This window comes from Haematobia irritans, chromosome 4, assembly GCF_050003625.1.
Source record: "Haematobia irritans isolate KBUSLIRL chromosome 4, ASM5000362v1, whole genome shotgun sequence".
NCBI lineage: Eukaryota > Metazoa > Arthropoda > Insecta > Diptera > Muscidae > Haematobia > Haematobia irritans.
Genome location: NC_134400.1, coordinates 170,923,553 through 170,941,271, shown reverse-complemented (window position 1 = coordinate 170,941,271; position 17,719 = coordinate 170,923,553). Strand labels below are relative to the sequence as shown.

Here is a 17,719-nt window from a genome sequence, read left to right as displayed (position 1 = left end):
TAGAAGTCTATCAAATTCTGTCCCTATCGAGTGATATTTAACATAAATGTATGTATTTTGGATAAACCTTTATATATAGCCCCCAACACATTTGACGGATGTGATATGGAATCAAAAATTAAGATCTGCAAAGTGGTGCAGGGTATAATATAGTCGGCCCCGCCCGACTTTAGACTTTCCTTACTTGTTTTTTACTAACATTTTTTTACTAACAAATTTAGATCTACAAAGTGGTGCAGGGTATAATATAGTCGGCCCCGCCCAATTTTACTTTCCTTACTTGTTTTAATTTAAGTAAAACAAAATAATAACTTACGCCCCTTAGATAATGGACATTTAAACCGTACTATGGACATATCTGTCATCTTGCCTATATATTCCAGATGTCAATTATGATCTAAACTGCTGAAAAATGTTCAGTTAAAGTTAACCGGAAACAAGACATTTGCAACTTACTTTCTGTAAACTGGTAGTTAAAGCCTAACGGAGCTACATGAAAATGGCCGTTAATAAGATAACTCACAAATGATTCTTCAATAATACTATTTCAAATTAATAATATTAGAAAACCTATACTTTTCTTCTCCATGACTCTATTGCACAAAAAAAAATTTCTGATTCAATCACGAAATTAATTGATCCAATTAATTTTTAATTGAAATGTCTTCAATCACAGAAATGATAGTATCAATTAAAAAATTAATTGAAGGTCAATTAAAAAATTAATTGATCCAATTAAAAAATTAAATGATACTATTAATTTTCGTGATTGATTTTTGTTTCAATTAAAAAATTTGTTGATTCAATTAAAATTTTAATTGAATATTTTTTAAAACTCAATTAAAATTTTAGTTGGAAAATTTTTCGTGAAATTTTTTTCTGTGTGGGTAAAAACGAGCTGCCATTCGACATTTGGCCTTACATGCGTTCAAGAAAACACATGAAAATATTGCCACTCACATGATTGAATACCTAAATTCTCTTAATTTATGTAGTTAGTTGCCTTTTATATATTGGGGTTAAAGATAAAAAATATTAATAATCTAAAAGCGCTTAATTGTTTTTCAAAATATTCCGCATTAAGATCTATATAGTTTTGCTTGCGTTTGAACCTATTTTCGATGTACTTTTGGCACGCTGATTGAGGTATCTCCAAACAGGCATTATAAAGGTATCAATCGCTTCTACAGGTGTCGAAATACGTTAACCTCTAAATTTAGTTTTTACGTACGGGAATAAAAAGAAGACATTCGGTGTCATGTCAGGACTATAGGGCGAACGACCCATTAATCGACATTGTGAGTGCTCAAAACTACAGTTGGTTGAATCAATATAAAACAAGTACATACAGCCGCAAGTTCGGCCAGGCCGAATCTTATGTACCCACCACCGTGGATTGCGTAGAAACTTCTACGAAAGACTGTGATTTAGTCCACACATGGTATATATTAGACAATAAAGTTATGTATAGTTAAGTCTACAAATAATTACGAATCGATATGGACTTTTTGTACGTAGAGAGCAAGAATTGAAATATGGGACTCACATGAAGCATAATGATTAACTAAATTCGTATCTTCCACAAAATAGTTCAGAATTTCTTTAAATTTGTAAATTTTACCAAAAATGTGTCCATCATGAACTTCGTATATCACTAAAGACATTCTTGCAATTTTGAACTCCAAGTTTTTCTTTCAAACTACAAAATTTTCTTTAACAAGTGAAAAAACTTAGTTATGTCTAATAAATTTTCTTGAATTTGTCGAAAAATATTTACTTATTTTTATGACATCGGCGTGATGCCAACGTTTGTAATACTGTTTAGTTAAAATTTTCTACAAATATTCAAAATTTTCTAAAATTAACCAAAACTTTTCTTCCTGGTGAGTTCATTGTTTTTTCAGTGCACCGGAGGTCAAATCTGGGGATCGGTTTATATGGGAGCTATATATAATTATGGACTGATAAGAACCAATTCCTGCATGGTTGTTGGATACCATATACTAACATCACGTACCAAATTTCAACCGAATGGCAAGAATTTTGCTCTTCCAAGGGGCTCTGGAGGTTAAATCTGGGGATCGGTTTATATGGGGCCTATATATAATTATGGACCCATATCGACCAATTTTTGCATGGGAGTTTGAGGCCATATATTAACACCACATACCAAATTTCAACTGAATCAGATGAATTTTGGTCTTCCTATAGGTTCCGGAGGTCACATCTGGTGATCGGTTTATATGGGGGTTATATATAATTATGAACCGATGTGGACCAATTTTTGCATGGTTGTTATAGACCATATACTAACATCACGTACAAAATTTCAGCCGGATCGGATGTAATTTGCTTCTGTTAGCGGCCTCGCAAGCCAAATCGGGGGATCGGTTTATATGGGGGCTATATATAATTATGGACCGATGTCGACCAATTTTTGCATGGTTGTTAGAGACCATATACTAGCACCATGTACCAAATTTCAGCCGGATCGGATGAAATTTCCTTCTCTTAGAGGCCTCGCAAGCCAAATTTTGGGGTCCGTTTATATGGGGGCTATACGTAAAAGTGGACCGATATGGCCCATTTGCAATACCATCCGACCTACATCAATAACAACTACTTGTGCCAAGTTTCAAGTCGATAGCTTGTTTCGTTCGGAAGTTAGCGTGATTTCAACAGACAGACGGACGGACGGACGGACATGCTCAGATCGACTCAGAATTTCACCACGACCCAGAATATATATACTTTATGGGGTCTTAGGGCAATATTTCGATGTGTTACAAACGGAATGGCAAAGTTAATATACCCCCCATCCTATGGTGGTGGGTATAAAAAGTATTTATTTGGCAAAATATGACAACATTTTATAATTCACATCCAAAACACTAAATTCGGATCACATCGTAAGAAGTGATGCAAATTCAGTGCAACGGCTGTTGAAATGGTGGATATCCGTCTTATGACAAGCCCATGTTAAATTCATCGCTTCTGCTCTAAATTTGCACAACTTCCGGATCCAAAAATAACATTTTCACCACTTTTTTGACGACGCTTTTTTGCTGGTTTATAAAGTACACACAAATAAAATATCATTAAAATTCAGCCAACGAAAATTGTTCATTGATATAACGAAACATTTTCATTAATACAATGAAAATATTCGTTAATAGTACGAAACGTTACGTTGATTAACAGAAAATTCGTTGTAATAACGAATTGGTTTCATTGGCTGACATTTAACGACACATTTCGTTAATATAACGAAACTTTTTCTATTAGTCTACATATACCAAAATTTGGGGTTCATAGTCTTTCATATTAAATCAACAATTTTTCTTCAGTCTTGTTAAGAGCAAATTATGTTGAACAATAAATCACCAATTACTTTGTTTTCAGTGGACTAAGTATTTATAGGACCATTCTCGACCTCAAAACACTTGACTTCTGTCATTCATAAACCGTCCAACTTAACCATTACGCTCGCATATACACCGAAAAAAATTGAACTGTTTTATAGGAAGAATGAACTACGTCGCACGAAAATTGAACTAAATTTTACTCCACATTTTGAGATTTCCACAAAGCGTTGTTAAAACCTGGAAATTTTAATGCCCTGTTATACTTTTTAACAGCAGTTCACGAAATTACATCATCTCATAGAAGAAAAAATTAACTAAAAGTAAAGAAGAAAATCATTGGCGCCAAATCATGACCTTTTAACCATACAGTAGTTCATTCTTACTATTTTTGGGAATCGTACGAAAATCTTCTTTTGCTTTAGTTCATATTGAACTTATGTGCACGGTCATTGAACTTTATACTCACGTTTAGTTCATAAAATTTTTGAGACATACTTAAAAAAAAAGTAAGATTTCATTAAGTTGTGGAAAATATCGATAAAAATAATAAAATTTTACTACAAGCAAATAATTTTTTTCCAATAAAATTAAGTTAAATTTAGCGTTAGTTTAACTACGGAAATTTTTTTCTGTGTAGGCATGTCTGAACATTGAACATTGCAGCAATAAAATAAAAATGGTTATCAATGCGCACACAAGTTGCCTAAATTGGTAGGACTCAGGACGCCTTTTGCGACAAGCAATTCCACATTAAAAAGAAGCAAACCCCACCACCTTAGCCATCCATCAAATATGCTATAAAAATGAGGCGTACACGAACTTCATACCATTCCCCGTTATGCATTTGGAAAATGTCAATGTAAATTCTCATCACATGCTCTAAGGCATTGAGACGTGATTCCCTCCATTGGCATTTGGCGATGCAGCACCCAACACCACCACCACCACCAGACATTGGATGAGAAGAATGACTTGAAATCGACTAACCCGCCAGTTAGCCAGCCACCCAAAGCTTTTGAATGCTGTTGCTCAGGACACTTTGTTTTAAATTGATTCGTGTGATATAAATCGATCGTATTCTCACTCTCATCATTGGCATCTCACATATAAGGAGCAGTGGGGGACATATAAATATTTGAAATGAAATCAGCAGCAGAAGAGAGTCCCCATGTCAAATAGACTGGAAACGGATCAACTGTTAGTGTTTCAATGCCTACATATCTGATGGACTACGTCACAGCAGACAAAAGATTCTTAGCCGGGTATGTTGAAGTTTTATTTTATTTTGTGTTTTTCCTTTTCTGGTTTTTGTTCCTTTTTTTTCAGAATGTCGCTAGTGGAGTTGCTACTGGGGCTCAGATGATGGCTATTTGTTATTCCATGCAGGCGCTTGTCAAAATATGCCTGATGGAATTATGACAGATCATCATTATAGTGATGATATATGGGCAGAAATTATCAAATGTTGGCCAAAGTCATGACCACAAATTGGCTGGTAAAATCTCCTCAATTCTTTGGAAGCTCCATTGTAACCTAGCATTGTCAGGAGCCAGAGCCAACAATGAATGTGAAGCTAAAGTTTATGCCCATGCTGATGACAGCGTTGATGATGTGTTCTTGACAAACAAGTTGGGAAAAATATTTAATGAATTGGTTGCTAACAAATGCACGGTATGTTTAGTTATGGTATATGCAGTTGCACTATTGGCAAAGATTCACAGCAAATACCCGCAGCAACACAATCAAAACTGAACTACGAGTATCATCAAATGCAACACTACACCCAAGAGTGCTACAACAACTACCAGCTTTGGTGGAGATTTTCTTTTGGTGTTGTTGGTGTGTGGACATCCATTGGTAATGCTTGTAAAACAATTATTTGAAATTTTATATTTGAAAATGTCTATTGGCATATTAAAGTGTAATAACATTGGCAAGGAATTACCAGAATTAGGAAGAAGAAGTCAGTTGTTGCAGCCACTGTTACTAACATTTTTCTATCTCTTTTCCCCAAATTTTGATGCTTTTTATACCCTTCACCACTACTGTGGTACAGGGTATAATAAGTTTGTGCATTTGTATGTAACGCCAAGAAATAATTGTCATAGATCCATCTTTTAGTATACCGATCGGCTTAGAATTAAATTCTGAGTCGATTTAGCGATGTCCGTCTGTCTGTCTGTCCGTCTGTCTGTATATGTAATTTTGTGCACAAAGTACAGGTCGCAGTTTAAGTCCGATAGTCCTCAAATTTGACATAACGTCTTTCTTTGGGTAGAAGACAATCGCTATTGATTTTGGAAAAAATCGGTTCAGATTTAGATATAGCTGCCATATATAGTTATCACCGATTTGATCATAATTCACGTATTTATGAACCGACGTTCTTCAAATTTTGCACATCTGAATGTTTTGTCAGTCCCGTAAAAACTGCCGAATATCAGCTAAATCGGTTCAAATTTATATATAGCTCCCATATATATCTTTCGTCCGATTTGGACTTATATGGCCCCAAAAGCGAGAGTTTTGTCCTGATTGGCTTCAAATTTTGCACAACGAGTACGTTTAATAGTATCGTTAATTGTGCCAAATTTAGTTGAAATCGGTTCAGATTTAGATATAGCTGCCCTATATATCTTTCGTCCGATTTTGACTTATATGGCCCCAAAGAGTTTTGCACAACAAGTACGTTTAATAGTATCGTTAAGTGTGCTTAATTTGGTTAAAATCGGTTCCGATTTATATATAGCTCCCATAGATATCTTTCGTCCGATTTGGATTTATATGGCCTCAAAGGCCAGAGTTTTGCCCTGAGTTGCTTGAAATTTTGCACAAGGAGTACGTTTTATAGTATCGTAAATTGTGCAAAATTTAGTTGATGTCGGTTCAGATTTAGATATAGCTCCCATATATATCATTCGCCCGATTTGGACTAATATGCCCACAGAGGCAAAAGTGCTACTCTGATTTACGTGAAATTTTGCAGAGGGAGTAGAATTGAACTTGAAACTTTGCACAGGCAGTAGAATTAGGGTTCTGCATATGCGTGTTTATTTTGGTTGAAATCGGTTCAGATTTTGATTTAGCTCCCATATATACCTTTCGCCCGATTTTCCGTCATATGACCACAGAGGTCAAAGTTGTTATCCGATTTACGGAAATTTTGCACAGGAAGTAGATTCAACATAGTAACTATGCATGTGAAATTTGATTGCAATCGGTTCAGATTTCGATATAGATTCCATATATATGTTTTTCCTATTTAGGCAAAACTTGGCCGAAATACCTACATTTTCCTTATCAAATCGCCACTGCTAAGTCGAAAACTTATCAAAATTTTCCTATTACTCTATTACACATCTATCGACCGATAAATCATAAATACAATTTTGCGAAGTTGCATCAAAATTGATTCATATTTAAATGTTTCCTATATTTTTTTTACTAACATTGTGTTCCACCTCAGCGCATTAGCCGACTTAAATGTAAAATATATAAGTATTGCAGAACTCTGTACAGATCTGCTCAGATATACAGAATATATGTGTATGGATTCATATAGCATACAACACATTGGACGGATTTGATATGGTATCGAAAATGTGGACTTACAAAATGGTGAAGGGAATAATATAGTCGGCCCCGCCCGACTTTAGACTTTCCTTACTTGTTTTTTCTAAAAACTATCAATCAAAATTGTCCAAAAAATTGGCATACATTTTTTAGTAAACAAAAGATAAAAAAAATATTTATTGATATGAGGAAACATAAATCTGTATATGACTACGAGTATCCCTTTCAGAGCAACTTATATGTGAAAATATGAGGGAAAGGTCTATCTTTCACCTATAAATCTAAATGACAATTTTTTTTCATGTGGCCACAATAGGTTAGGTTAGATTAGGTGGCAGCCCGATGTATCAGGCTCACTTAGACTATTTAGTCCATTGTGATACCACATTGGTAAACTTCTCTCTTATCACTGAGTGCTGCCCGATTCCATGTTAAGCTCAATGACAAGCAACCTCCTTTTTATAGCCGAATTCGAACGGCGTTCCACTTAGAGAAGCTTTGAAACCCTCAGAAATGTCACCAGCATTACTGAGGTGGGATAATCCACCGCTGAAAAACTTTTTGGTGTTCGGTCGAAGCAGGAATCGAACCCACGACCTTGTGTATGCAAGGCGGGCATTCTAACCATTGCACCACGGTGGCTCCAATGGTTTCATTTCTCTCTGTTTCTTGTATGATGCATTACTGCGATTCAGAAGATTTGTTGTCATGTTTGGTTATGTATACACGGTTGCCAGTTGATACAATTCTATCAAAAAACGTAGATTTTTGACTGTTTGATAGATTGAAAGAATTTGTGATTATTTGAATTCTTGATTCTTAAGAGGTACTTAAATTTTCTATGGAAATACAATTTTGAGAAAATGTAGACATAACATTTTGACAAAATTTTTTCTATAGAAGTAAAAATTTAAAAAAAAATCTATAGAAAAAAATTTTGACAAAATTGTCTATAGAAATACAATTTTGACAAAACTTTCTCAGAAAAAAAATCTGTAAATTCAGTTTACGGTGAATATTATTATTTTAACATCTAATTTGATGACCGTTACTATTGATATCTAAGTTTGGAGCAACCAATTGAGTTCCATAAAAACTTATCAAATATTTCAACACACAAATCAAGAGGTATGTGGACCACGGTTTCCACTCGAACCAAACATAACCTACAAAAATTTGGAGAGAATTTTACCAGCAAACTACCAAGAAAAAAAATATTATGCAAAATATTATTTTAATAGAAAATTTTGTCGCAATTTTATTTCTATCGAAAGATTTTTCAAAATTCTATAAAATTTTTTGTCAAAATTGTATTTCCATAGAAAATTTTGTCAAAATTTTATTTCTATAAAAAAATTTTGTCAAATTTTTTTTCTATAGAAAATTTTGTCAATATTTTATTTCTGAATGAAAATGTGTCTAAATTGTATTTCTATATAAATTGAATTATCTCTAAGGTGGAGATGAATATTTTGCAAAATCAAACAAAACGTCAAAAATTCTACTAATCTCAATTTTATTTCTATAGAAAATTTTGTCAAAATATGTCAACATTTTATTTCTATAGACAATTTTTTAAAAATTTTCTTTCTACAGAAAATTTTCTGAAAATTTTATTTCTATAGAAATTGTTCTCAAAATGTTATTTCTATAGAAAATTTTGTCAAAAGTTCATCTATATATTTTATCTATATATAGAATTGAAGTAACTGTTAGGTTGAGAGGTATATTTTGCAAAATCTACCAAAACGTCAAAAATTCTACCAATCTACCAAACAGTAAAAAAATCTACCATTTTTGGTAGAATTCTAGCAACTGTGGCAACAGTGATGTGGACACGTATACGCACATACATCTATAATGAAAATTAGGGCAAAACGGAAAAAAAAGTTTTAGTACTAAAACCTCAGATGCACATAGTTTAGATGATTTTGAAAGAGATTTTGTTGAAATCCTCAACACCCTCAAAAAAAAATCGCTTCTCTAACATATGTTCCAAACATATTTTGCAGGAAGCACATATATTATTAGATATTGCCGAAACATTATTATGTTTGTTTTATGTGAACATATTATATGTTTGGAAGCATTTTGAGCCCAAAAATATTATATGCTTGGAAGAATTTTCTCCCCACGAAGATTGCGCTCATTCCCTCACATAATTTTCACTTCCACGAAATTTTTAGTTCTTGGCACCTTTTTCTGTAATACAAATAATGTTGAAAAAATTATTCAATTTTATATTTTTTTTTTTTAAATTTTACCTTTCGCCTGGACGGAGAATCGAACCGGGAACCATGCAATTTGTAAGCCAACATACTACCACTGGGCTACGTAGCTGTTACAGTCACCAATAGACAATTATCGTTATAAGTTACATTTATATAGCATAGTTTGCGGCGCCCACGAGCCCATGCAAACATAACATTATTTAACAGAAACATACATTTGTTGGCCACGTGGAGCAGTGGTTAGCATACGTTCCGATTTCTTTTAACGAACCAAGAAAAAAATTGTACCCATAATGCCAAAATGATAAACAAAACACATGTCCACACATACATAAAATGCTGCTCTCAAGGCGAAAACACATGTTGTTTTTTTTTTTTTTTCAAATGTCCATTCTCTTGGTTCCGAATGTCTATTCTCTTTACTCCGAATACTCATTCTAATACTCAAATTAAATAATATTTAGACTTAAGCATATCAAATTTTTGGCCTTATCATAAAACAGTTTTCCGAAACAACATACAAGCGGTTTCACAGAAATTGCTATCTTTTCATTCTCTCGCTGTGTTATGTTGATATATTTCGTCATCCCTCCCAGTTTCTATCTCTATTTCTTTCTCTATACTCTCTCTGTCGCTCTCTGATTAAAATATCACAACATATATATGTTTACTCGAAATTTGTAAATTTATATATGTTTACATTCACACACATTATTTTTATAAAACATTCATGCCCCAAACATAATATATTGTAACATATTAACATATGTGTCCCAAACATTGTTGTGTTAGTATAGGAACATTACATGTTTGCACTTAAATATATTGTGTTTAAAAATTGTGCCCGAAACACATTTTGTTTATATCGGAACATATGAAAAACATATTTTTCTAACAGTGAACGAGCAAGCTATTTCCCTTAAAAAAAAAAATATTTTCCTTAAGTAAAGAAAAACATTTGACATTTGATTTGAATAACTCGTCCTTAAATAAACTGATATATATATTCTTTAAATTCAAGATAAAACGCTACAAATACAGACTAGGACTTATTTTAAGGATTTTGTATCTTTGGTTTAAAATATTTTTGGAATTAAGTATTGTACGGGAATATCATTATTAATATATCAGAGAAAGAGAATGAAAATTCGATAAATTGGTTCTGTATCCTATTTTTAATTTTATTGATCCTAGATTTAAAGCTACATAGCTCCCTAAGAAATGTCTTTATATTAAAGAAGCGGAATTTCAGGCTCGGAATCAATACCAAAATCCTTAATAAAACATTTCTTTCAAAGAAAAAAATATTTTTTTAGTAACCACAAAAATTTGATCAAAAACTTCAAATAAATTCTTTTTTAATTTTTTTTATTTGTGTTAAGATACAAACATTTATTAACACTAAAAGAAATAAGCTTCACAACAAATTTAAACCTCTATTCTCCACAATTTTATTTTAAAGAAACAAAAGTATTTTTTTTACAAAACAAAAAGAAAAAGAACTTTCATTTTCCATTTGATTCAACAAATAATCCAATAAATGTACTATACATTTGTAAAGACAATGTGGTCATTATTTTGTAATAAAATGTATATAATAGTTTTTTTTTAGTTCTCTAAACAATAATAACTACTTACCTGGTTATGTACAAATAAACCTCATGGGATAACAAAATACTGAATACATGTAAAATTCCATATATCAAATTTATAGAATTAAGATAAATAATTAAGTTTTATTATAATCGCATACTAAATAAGAAGAAACAAATTTTATATGTCAAATAATGTAAATTTTTACTACAGTTTAACTGCATTGATAAAGGAGTCATTTTTTGGTTTCAGTGTATAGCATGTTCAATTTACTACTGATAAGTTAATTTTAGCTGCGTTGTTTTCATACCCACCACCGTATGTGAAAGGTACAATATCTTTGTCATTCTGTTCGTAACGCATAGAAATATGGGTTTGTGATCCCCTATAGTACACAGCAAAACAAAAAAATTGGAAGTTGTTCCACAAACATTTCTTTTAAAACGCATTCCGGAATTCCCTATCAAGTGTTTTACACTTCCGATGCAGTCTTGTTAGACAAGTCCACAAACATTTCTTTTAAAGCGCATCCCCGGATACCGTATCGATTTCATTACACTTCCAATGCAATAATTTTTGGCAAGTCTTAGTTTTAGGTGAAAATTTAAATTTTGGACAATTATATTTCGCAAAAAAGTAAATCAATAAAAAAATAAATCCATCCCCGATGGGATTTGAACCTGTGCCGTTTAACTTTTTCACTTCCATGGAAGTTCGTTTGAGAAGGTTTTGCAATTTACGATAATTTTTTTTTTTTTTTTTTTTTGATATTCAATGGAGAAAATATATTTATGTAAAAATATGCCAAAAAAAGACAAAATAAAAACGAATTAACATATAAAATAAAAAAATATTTTTTTAGAAAAATATTTAATAAAAAACTTTTCGATAATTTTATTTTTTTTTTGTGATATTTAATGGAAAAAATATATTTATGCAAAAATATGCCAAAAAAAAAAGACAAAATAAAAACGATGTATAACATAAAAAAATATTTTTTTTTAGAAAAATATTTAATAAAAAACTTTTCGCTGGTGAGATGTGAACAAGCGTTCTTTATTTTTTCATTTATAATAATAAAGAACATCTCAGGAAGTAGTTAGAATGTTATGTCCTGGTGTCATATAAGATTCATGTCACAAAAATTTGAATAGACGTTTTGATGCATCGTGTTAAATTTCTTCATCCAAATGAACTTCCAAGGCACAACTTCTAAAGCAATGCAAAGAATACAAAAATGGAGTACTTCCGTCCTATGACAAGCCCATGTAAAATTCAAGTTTGCACTACTTCCGGATCACAAATTGGGGATACAAACTACTTCTTTGCTGGGTATATACACACAAAAAATTTTTTTTCTGATTCAATCACCAAATTAATTGATCCAATTAATTTTTTAATTGAAATGTCTTCAATCACGAAAATGATAGTATCAATCACTGTTTTAATTGGGCATAGAAAAAATTCTTGATTAAAAAATTAATTGATTTTTTCAGCAAATTTCAATTAATTTTTTAATTGATTCAATTAAAAATTTAATTGATGTTGATTGCAAAACTCAATTAATTTATTAATTAAAAAAGGTAAATATTTTTAATTACTCTCTGAATTGGCTTAGAGTTTTTATTTGGATTAACAAATGATTGTTTGAAATACATTTTAAATTAAAAATATTAAAAAAATCAGCACTTTTTTTAACTGAATTAGTCTTCCGAATTTGATTAAAAAGTTAATTGTATCAATTAATTTTTTAATTAAAAATTTTAAAATTTTCAATCATTGACTTAATTAACTTAATGTTTCTATCATGATTAAAAAGTTAATTGTATCAATTAATTTATTAATTGAAAAAATTTTCAACTTCAATTAACATTTTAATTGGAAATATTTTGGTGATATTTTTTTCTGTGTAGACAGAAATAAAGACAATTGTAAAACTGATGATAAAATTACCTTAGGTTAGGTTATGATAGGTCATTTAGACTATTCAGTCCATTGTGATACCACAGTGGTGAACTTCTATGTTATCACTGAGTGCTGCCCGATTCAACGTTAAGCCCGATGACAAGGGATCACTTTTTTATAGCATTGCTGTAAAACCACACGCAGAGAAGGAATATGATCACCTCAAACATGTTTCAAGAGCAAAATGTTATTTTTGTATGGTGACCATGTAACATGTTTGTCACTAAAATGTTATTTTCTCGTCAAATATAACCTGTTTGCCGAAATCAGATACGTGATTTCCGAGAAATAACATGGTTACGAAAACCATGTTACATGGTCACCACCCAAAAATAACATTTTGCTCTTAAAACATGTTTGAGGTGATCATATTCCTTTTCTGGGTGCACTTAGATAGGCTTTGAAACACTCAGAAATGTCACAAGCATTACTGAGAGGGGATAACCCACCACTGAAAAACTTTTTGGTGTTCGGTCCAAGCACGGATCGTATTTACCCACGACCTTGTGTATACAAGGAGGGCATGCTAACCATTGACCACGGTGGCTTGCAACTATATTTTTGTAGTGTGGTTACTTCAGAATTAATACCCACATAACGTACCGATTTTCATGTGGAACATATGAAAACTAAACGTTCGGGACGCGAAGGTATCATTGTATCGGGAGCTATGTCTACAGACCGATTTGAACCATAGTTCAATAACTTTTCAGTGTTAGCCTTGCCATAGGCGTAGGAAGGCCTCTGGGGACCCCCCTAGAAAAATGTTAGCCCCATCCCAGAATTTAAAAACCTATCAATCGAATTATTTGGGTATTGATAGCAGTTGCCGTTGGCAATATATAGTTTTATTTCTTAACATTATAATTATAATGAAATTTATAATGAAATTCATTACAATATACACAACCCCGCGAAGCCGCAAAGGCTTGTCTGCAAGATAGTTTCTTTATTATAAGTTAATGTTAAGATAGTTTCTTTATTATAAGTTAATGTTAAGATAGTTTCTTTATTATAAGTTAATGTTTGAAGTCTGATATTTATAAAATAAAGGTGTGGTTGAACTTATGATTTAAGTTCCTAAATTTACGTTTAGTTTAATGACTAAAGCTCCTTTAGTTATTAAATTTATTCTGGTTTTTAGTCATTTTAATAAAAAAAAAGTTGTAATTGATTTCATAAATGAATGTCTTAATAATGCTGCAAAACAAGCGTCGCCAAAAAAGGTGTGAAAATGCTCTTGTCGGGTCCGGAAGTGGTGCAAAATTGGCGGAGAAGCAATGAATGTAATATGAACTTGTCATAGTACGAATGTCCACCATTTAAACAGCTGTTGCACTGAATTTGCATCACTTCTTAAGATGTGATCCGTATTCAGTGTTTTGAATGTGAATTAAAAAATTTTGAGATATTTTCTGAAATAAAATTTTTTAATAATTATACCCTGCGCCACACTGTGGAACAGGGTATTATAAGTTAGTGCATATATTTGCAACACCCAGAAGGAGACGAGATAGACACATGGTGACTTTGGCAATAATGCCAATAATGCGGGGACCCACCCTGACCCCGAGTCGATCTAGCCATGTCCGTCTGTCCGTCCGTCCGTCTGTCTATGAACACATTTTTGTGATCAAAGTCTAGGTCGCAGTTTAAGTCCAATCACCTTCACATTTGGCACAAGTTCCTGCTTTGGGTCAGAATATAACCCTATTGATTTTGGAAGAAATCGGTTCAGATTTAGATATAGCTCCCATATACATCTTTCGCCCGATATGGACTTATATGGCCCCAAAAGCCAGAGTTTTACCCTAATTTGCTTGAAATTTTGCACCAAAAGAACAATAAGTACTATAGTCAGGTGTGACAAATTTGGTTGAAATCGGTTCAGATTGAGATATAGCTCTTATATATATCTTCCGCCCGATTTGAACTTAAATGGCCCTAGAAGTCAGAGTTTTAGTCCAATTTAGTTGAAATTTCGCACTAGGAGTACAATTAGTATTGTAGTCAAGTGTGCTAAATTTTTATTGAAATTGGTTCAGATTTAGATATAGCTCCCATATATATCTTTCGCCCGATTTTATGTCATATGACCACAGAGGTCAAAGTTGTAGTCCGATTTATGTAAAAATTTGCACAGGGAGTAGAATTAAAATACTAAATATGCATGTCAAATTTGGTTGGCCAAAATACCCACATTTTTCGTATAAAATCGCACTGCTAAGTCGAAAAGTTGTAAAAATGACTCTTATGTTCTTAAACTTCTAATACATAGTAATACATAGCACCGAACACATTTGATGGATATGATACAGTATCGAAAATGTGGATTTACAAAGTGGTGCAGGGTATAATAAAGTCGGCCCGCCCGACTTTACACTTTCCTTACTTGTTTTTTATGATTTTTAATGCATTCTAACGCTTGTCTGAAACGTTTTCCCTCAAATATTTTCAAAAATTATCGATTTTTCTAGAATGGATTTAGCATTTTTGAGGCAAAATTTGAATACATTGTACCATTTTATTAATTCTTACTCTTTTATTAAACTATTTGAAAAAAAAAAGAAAACAAAAAATTTCCATTTAAAATATGAAAAAAAATGAATTAAAAAAATGTCTTATGTAGTTAAAATAATTAACTTCTTTCTGAGGACATATTTGGAAGGGCATATAAAGTTGTGGCTTTAGAACAACTCCCAATTTTTGTTTTTTTTTTTTTTTTTTTGCTGGGAAAAAGTGTGGAACTACTTTTAGTTGCTTTAATATATCCATTATCTACATTATCTGCTTATTCTGATGTGAATGTAAACATTTACCTGTGTTGCCGTCGGATATCCATAATCGATTTGGTATGATGACATGGTGATGGCGTGAAGAAATGTATTTATTTATATATTAGTGTCTATTTAATAGTTATTCTTTGTTAATCAATATTATCGAAGAGGTAATTTAAAGTTGGAAACGCACACACACACATTTTTTAATATACAAATTTATATCATATCAATCGCTTTGATATTTTATATAGAATTTTAATGTTGCTCTTTGTTTTATTTTTTAGAAATTAATTCTTTTCTTAAACACCATTTTTCGTAGGATAATTTAAATAGTAAGGTTGCACCATATACATATTTTTTTATAGGCAACCCTGAATTTATTCGAAGTTATTTATTTATTTATTTATTTTTTGGTAGCCAATTGTACCCAGATTTATTTTGAATTTTCACATTTCACTAAAATAAATTGAAGTTGCCCGAATCAGTTTGGTTTCTCTGTTAACGGGGTCTATGACCAAGGAACTTGACACTTTTTTTATAGAACAAAAACCAAAAGCTGTCATTTCAGAGAGTTACTGACTGACAGTAAGATGAGGTAAGTTCTTTGTTTTTGCATATGCAGTTTTGTGGTTAGGCTTTTTCTTTTCATGCTCTGCTTTTATGGTTGTTCTCTTTTTGTTTTCTTTTTTGAAGGTTGGGAAAAAGTTTAATTCAAAAAGACTATATTTAGAAAATAAATGTTTTGCGGAGGGCTTCAAATAACGAAAATGTCAACACATATAACCGTACCAGTAATAATGTGACACTTGTTTGACATTTAAAAAAGCATTTTGTATTTTTGCCAGCATGCTAATAGACACACGTTGTATTTATACTGGGTAGAAATTTTCTGTCATAGGTCACACGTCATAGACCATCATAATTGACGGATCATGGTGACGACTCTTAAGCGCTACTAGTCGTCGTATTGTCTCGTATGTTTTTTTTTGTCGTAAGGTTAGTGAATTCTTTTTTTTTATCAATTTTCAGAAAATATTTATTTTCATGATGGTTATATTAATACACTGTAGATAATTATTTTGGGGTAATACATGATTTTTTTCTTTTCTTCATTTCATTTGTGAAGATTTCGTCTTTAATTTTTATTTATTTATTTTTCTGCAATATTACCGTCGGTTAACATTGCACTTTGCATTGCCTGCTGTTTGTCCATTTTTGGGGAATTTAACAGGGTTTACTCAAACAAGGCAAACCCAGTTGTCATATCTCATTAAAGTCGGCTTTAATAGCGGCTGCCTGTGTTGAGGATTTGGGTTAATGTTGGCTTGCCACCCATTCATACATATACCACCTACATTTATTCATTCGTACATGCATGCATGCGTCGAGTGTTCTGTGTACGTGAGTTTATGTGTATGTGTATGCCTATGCTTGAGTTCCGGTATTTGTCGATTATCGTTGCCGATTCCCTCCTTACGAGCACAGGGCAACAACATGACATAGTCGCATGGCATAGCCAAATATATCGTGTGCGTATGTATGTATTAATCCAATTGCATTCTATTTATTCAAATAAAGATGAAGAAGAAGAATCATCATCATGCGTTAGAGTGCGTGTAACTGTGGAGATGTCTTTAAAAGACAACATTTGTATTGGAGGAGTAAGACAATATGAATTGTATTTGCCCCACCCCTGATTTATTGTGTTTGCTTAGGTTTCCTCCACTGTTGTTACGAAAATACGACGGATGTTGGTTTTTTTTTTTTTTGCTAAACCTCAAACTTGTTTTCGCGTGCCTTCTATTGACAACATGCGAGCGATTTAACGTTCGAGCACAAACTAGTTGTGAGCTGATGCAAGGTTGTGAGTAACTCCAACCATGCAACAGAAGAGACCAACAGTATGCAAAAAAGCTTTCATACAACAGCAAAATAGCAAATAAAAAAGAAAGGCAAAATGCAAACAAAAACAACAAACATCATTTTTCATATAAACAAAATAAAACAGAGACCAATGTACATGCTTTACAGCAATGTTACAGAAAGAGATAACCCTATAGAATCTCTCTTGGTTTTTCTTTTTTATAGCATGAGGTATGGTGGTAGTTGTCATTGTAGTCTGTCTATCTCTTTGCCACATAATAATGCAGCCATCAATCATAAAACTCGTTACTTTTCGTCTTATGAGGTAAGCATTCTACACTAGAGGGGG

The 17,719-nt window shown here is 32.2% G+C and overlaps 1 protein-coding gene across 1 annotated transcript in view; it reads right to left on the bottom strand.

The window, feature by feature from the left end:
• Positions 1 to 17,328, bottom strand: part of LOC142234808 (homeobox protein araucan-like) — a 476,647-nt gene extending 459,319 nt beyond the window's left edge. The window contains exon 1 of the mRNA XM_075305997.1: positions 15,547 to 17,328. Coding sequence (XP_075162112.1) covers positions 15,547 to 15,591 — 45 coding nt within the window. The 5' untranslated portion in view covers positions 15,592 to 17,328. The remainder of the gene's footprint in view (positions 1 to 15,546) is intronic.
• Between the last annotated feature and the right edge of the window lie 391 nt (positions 17,329 to 17,719).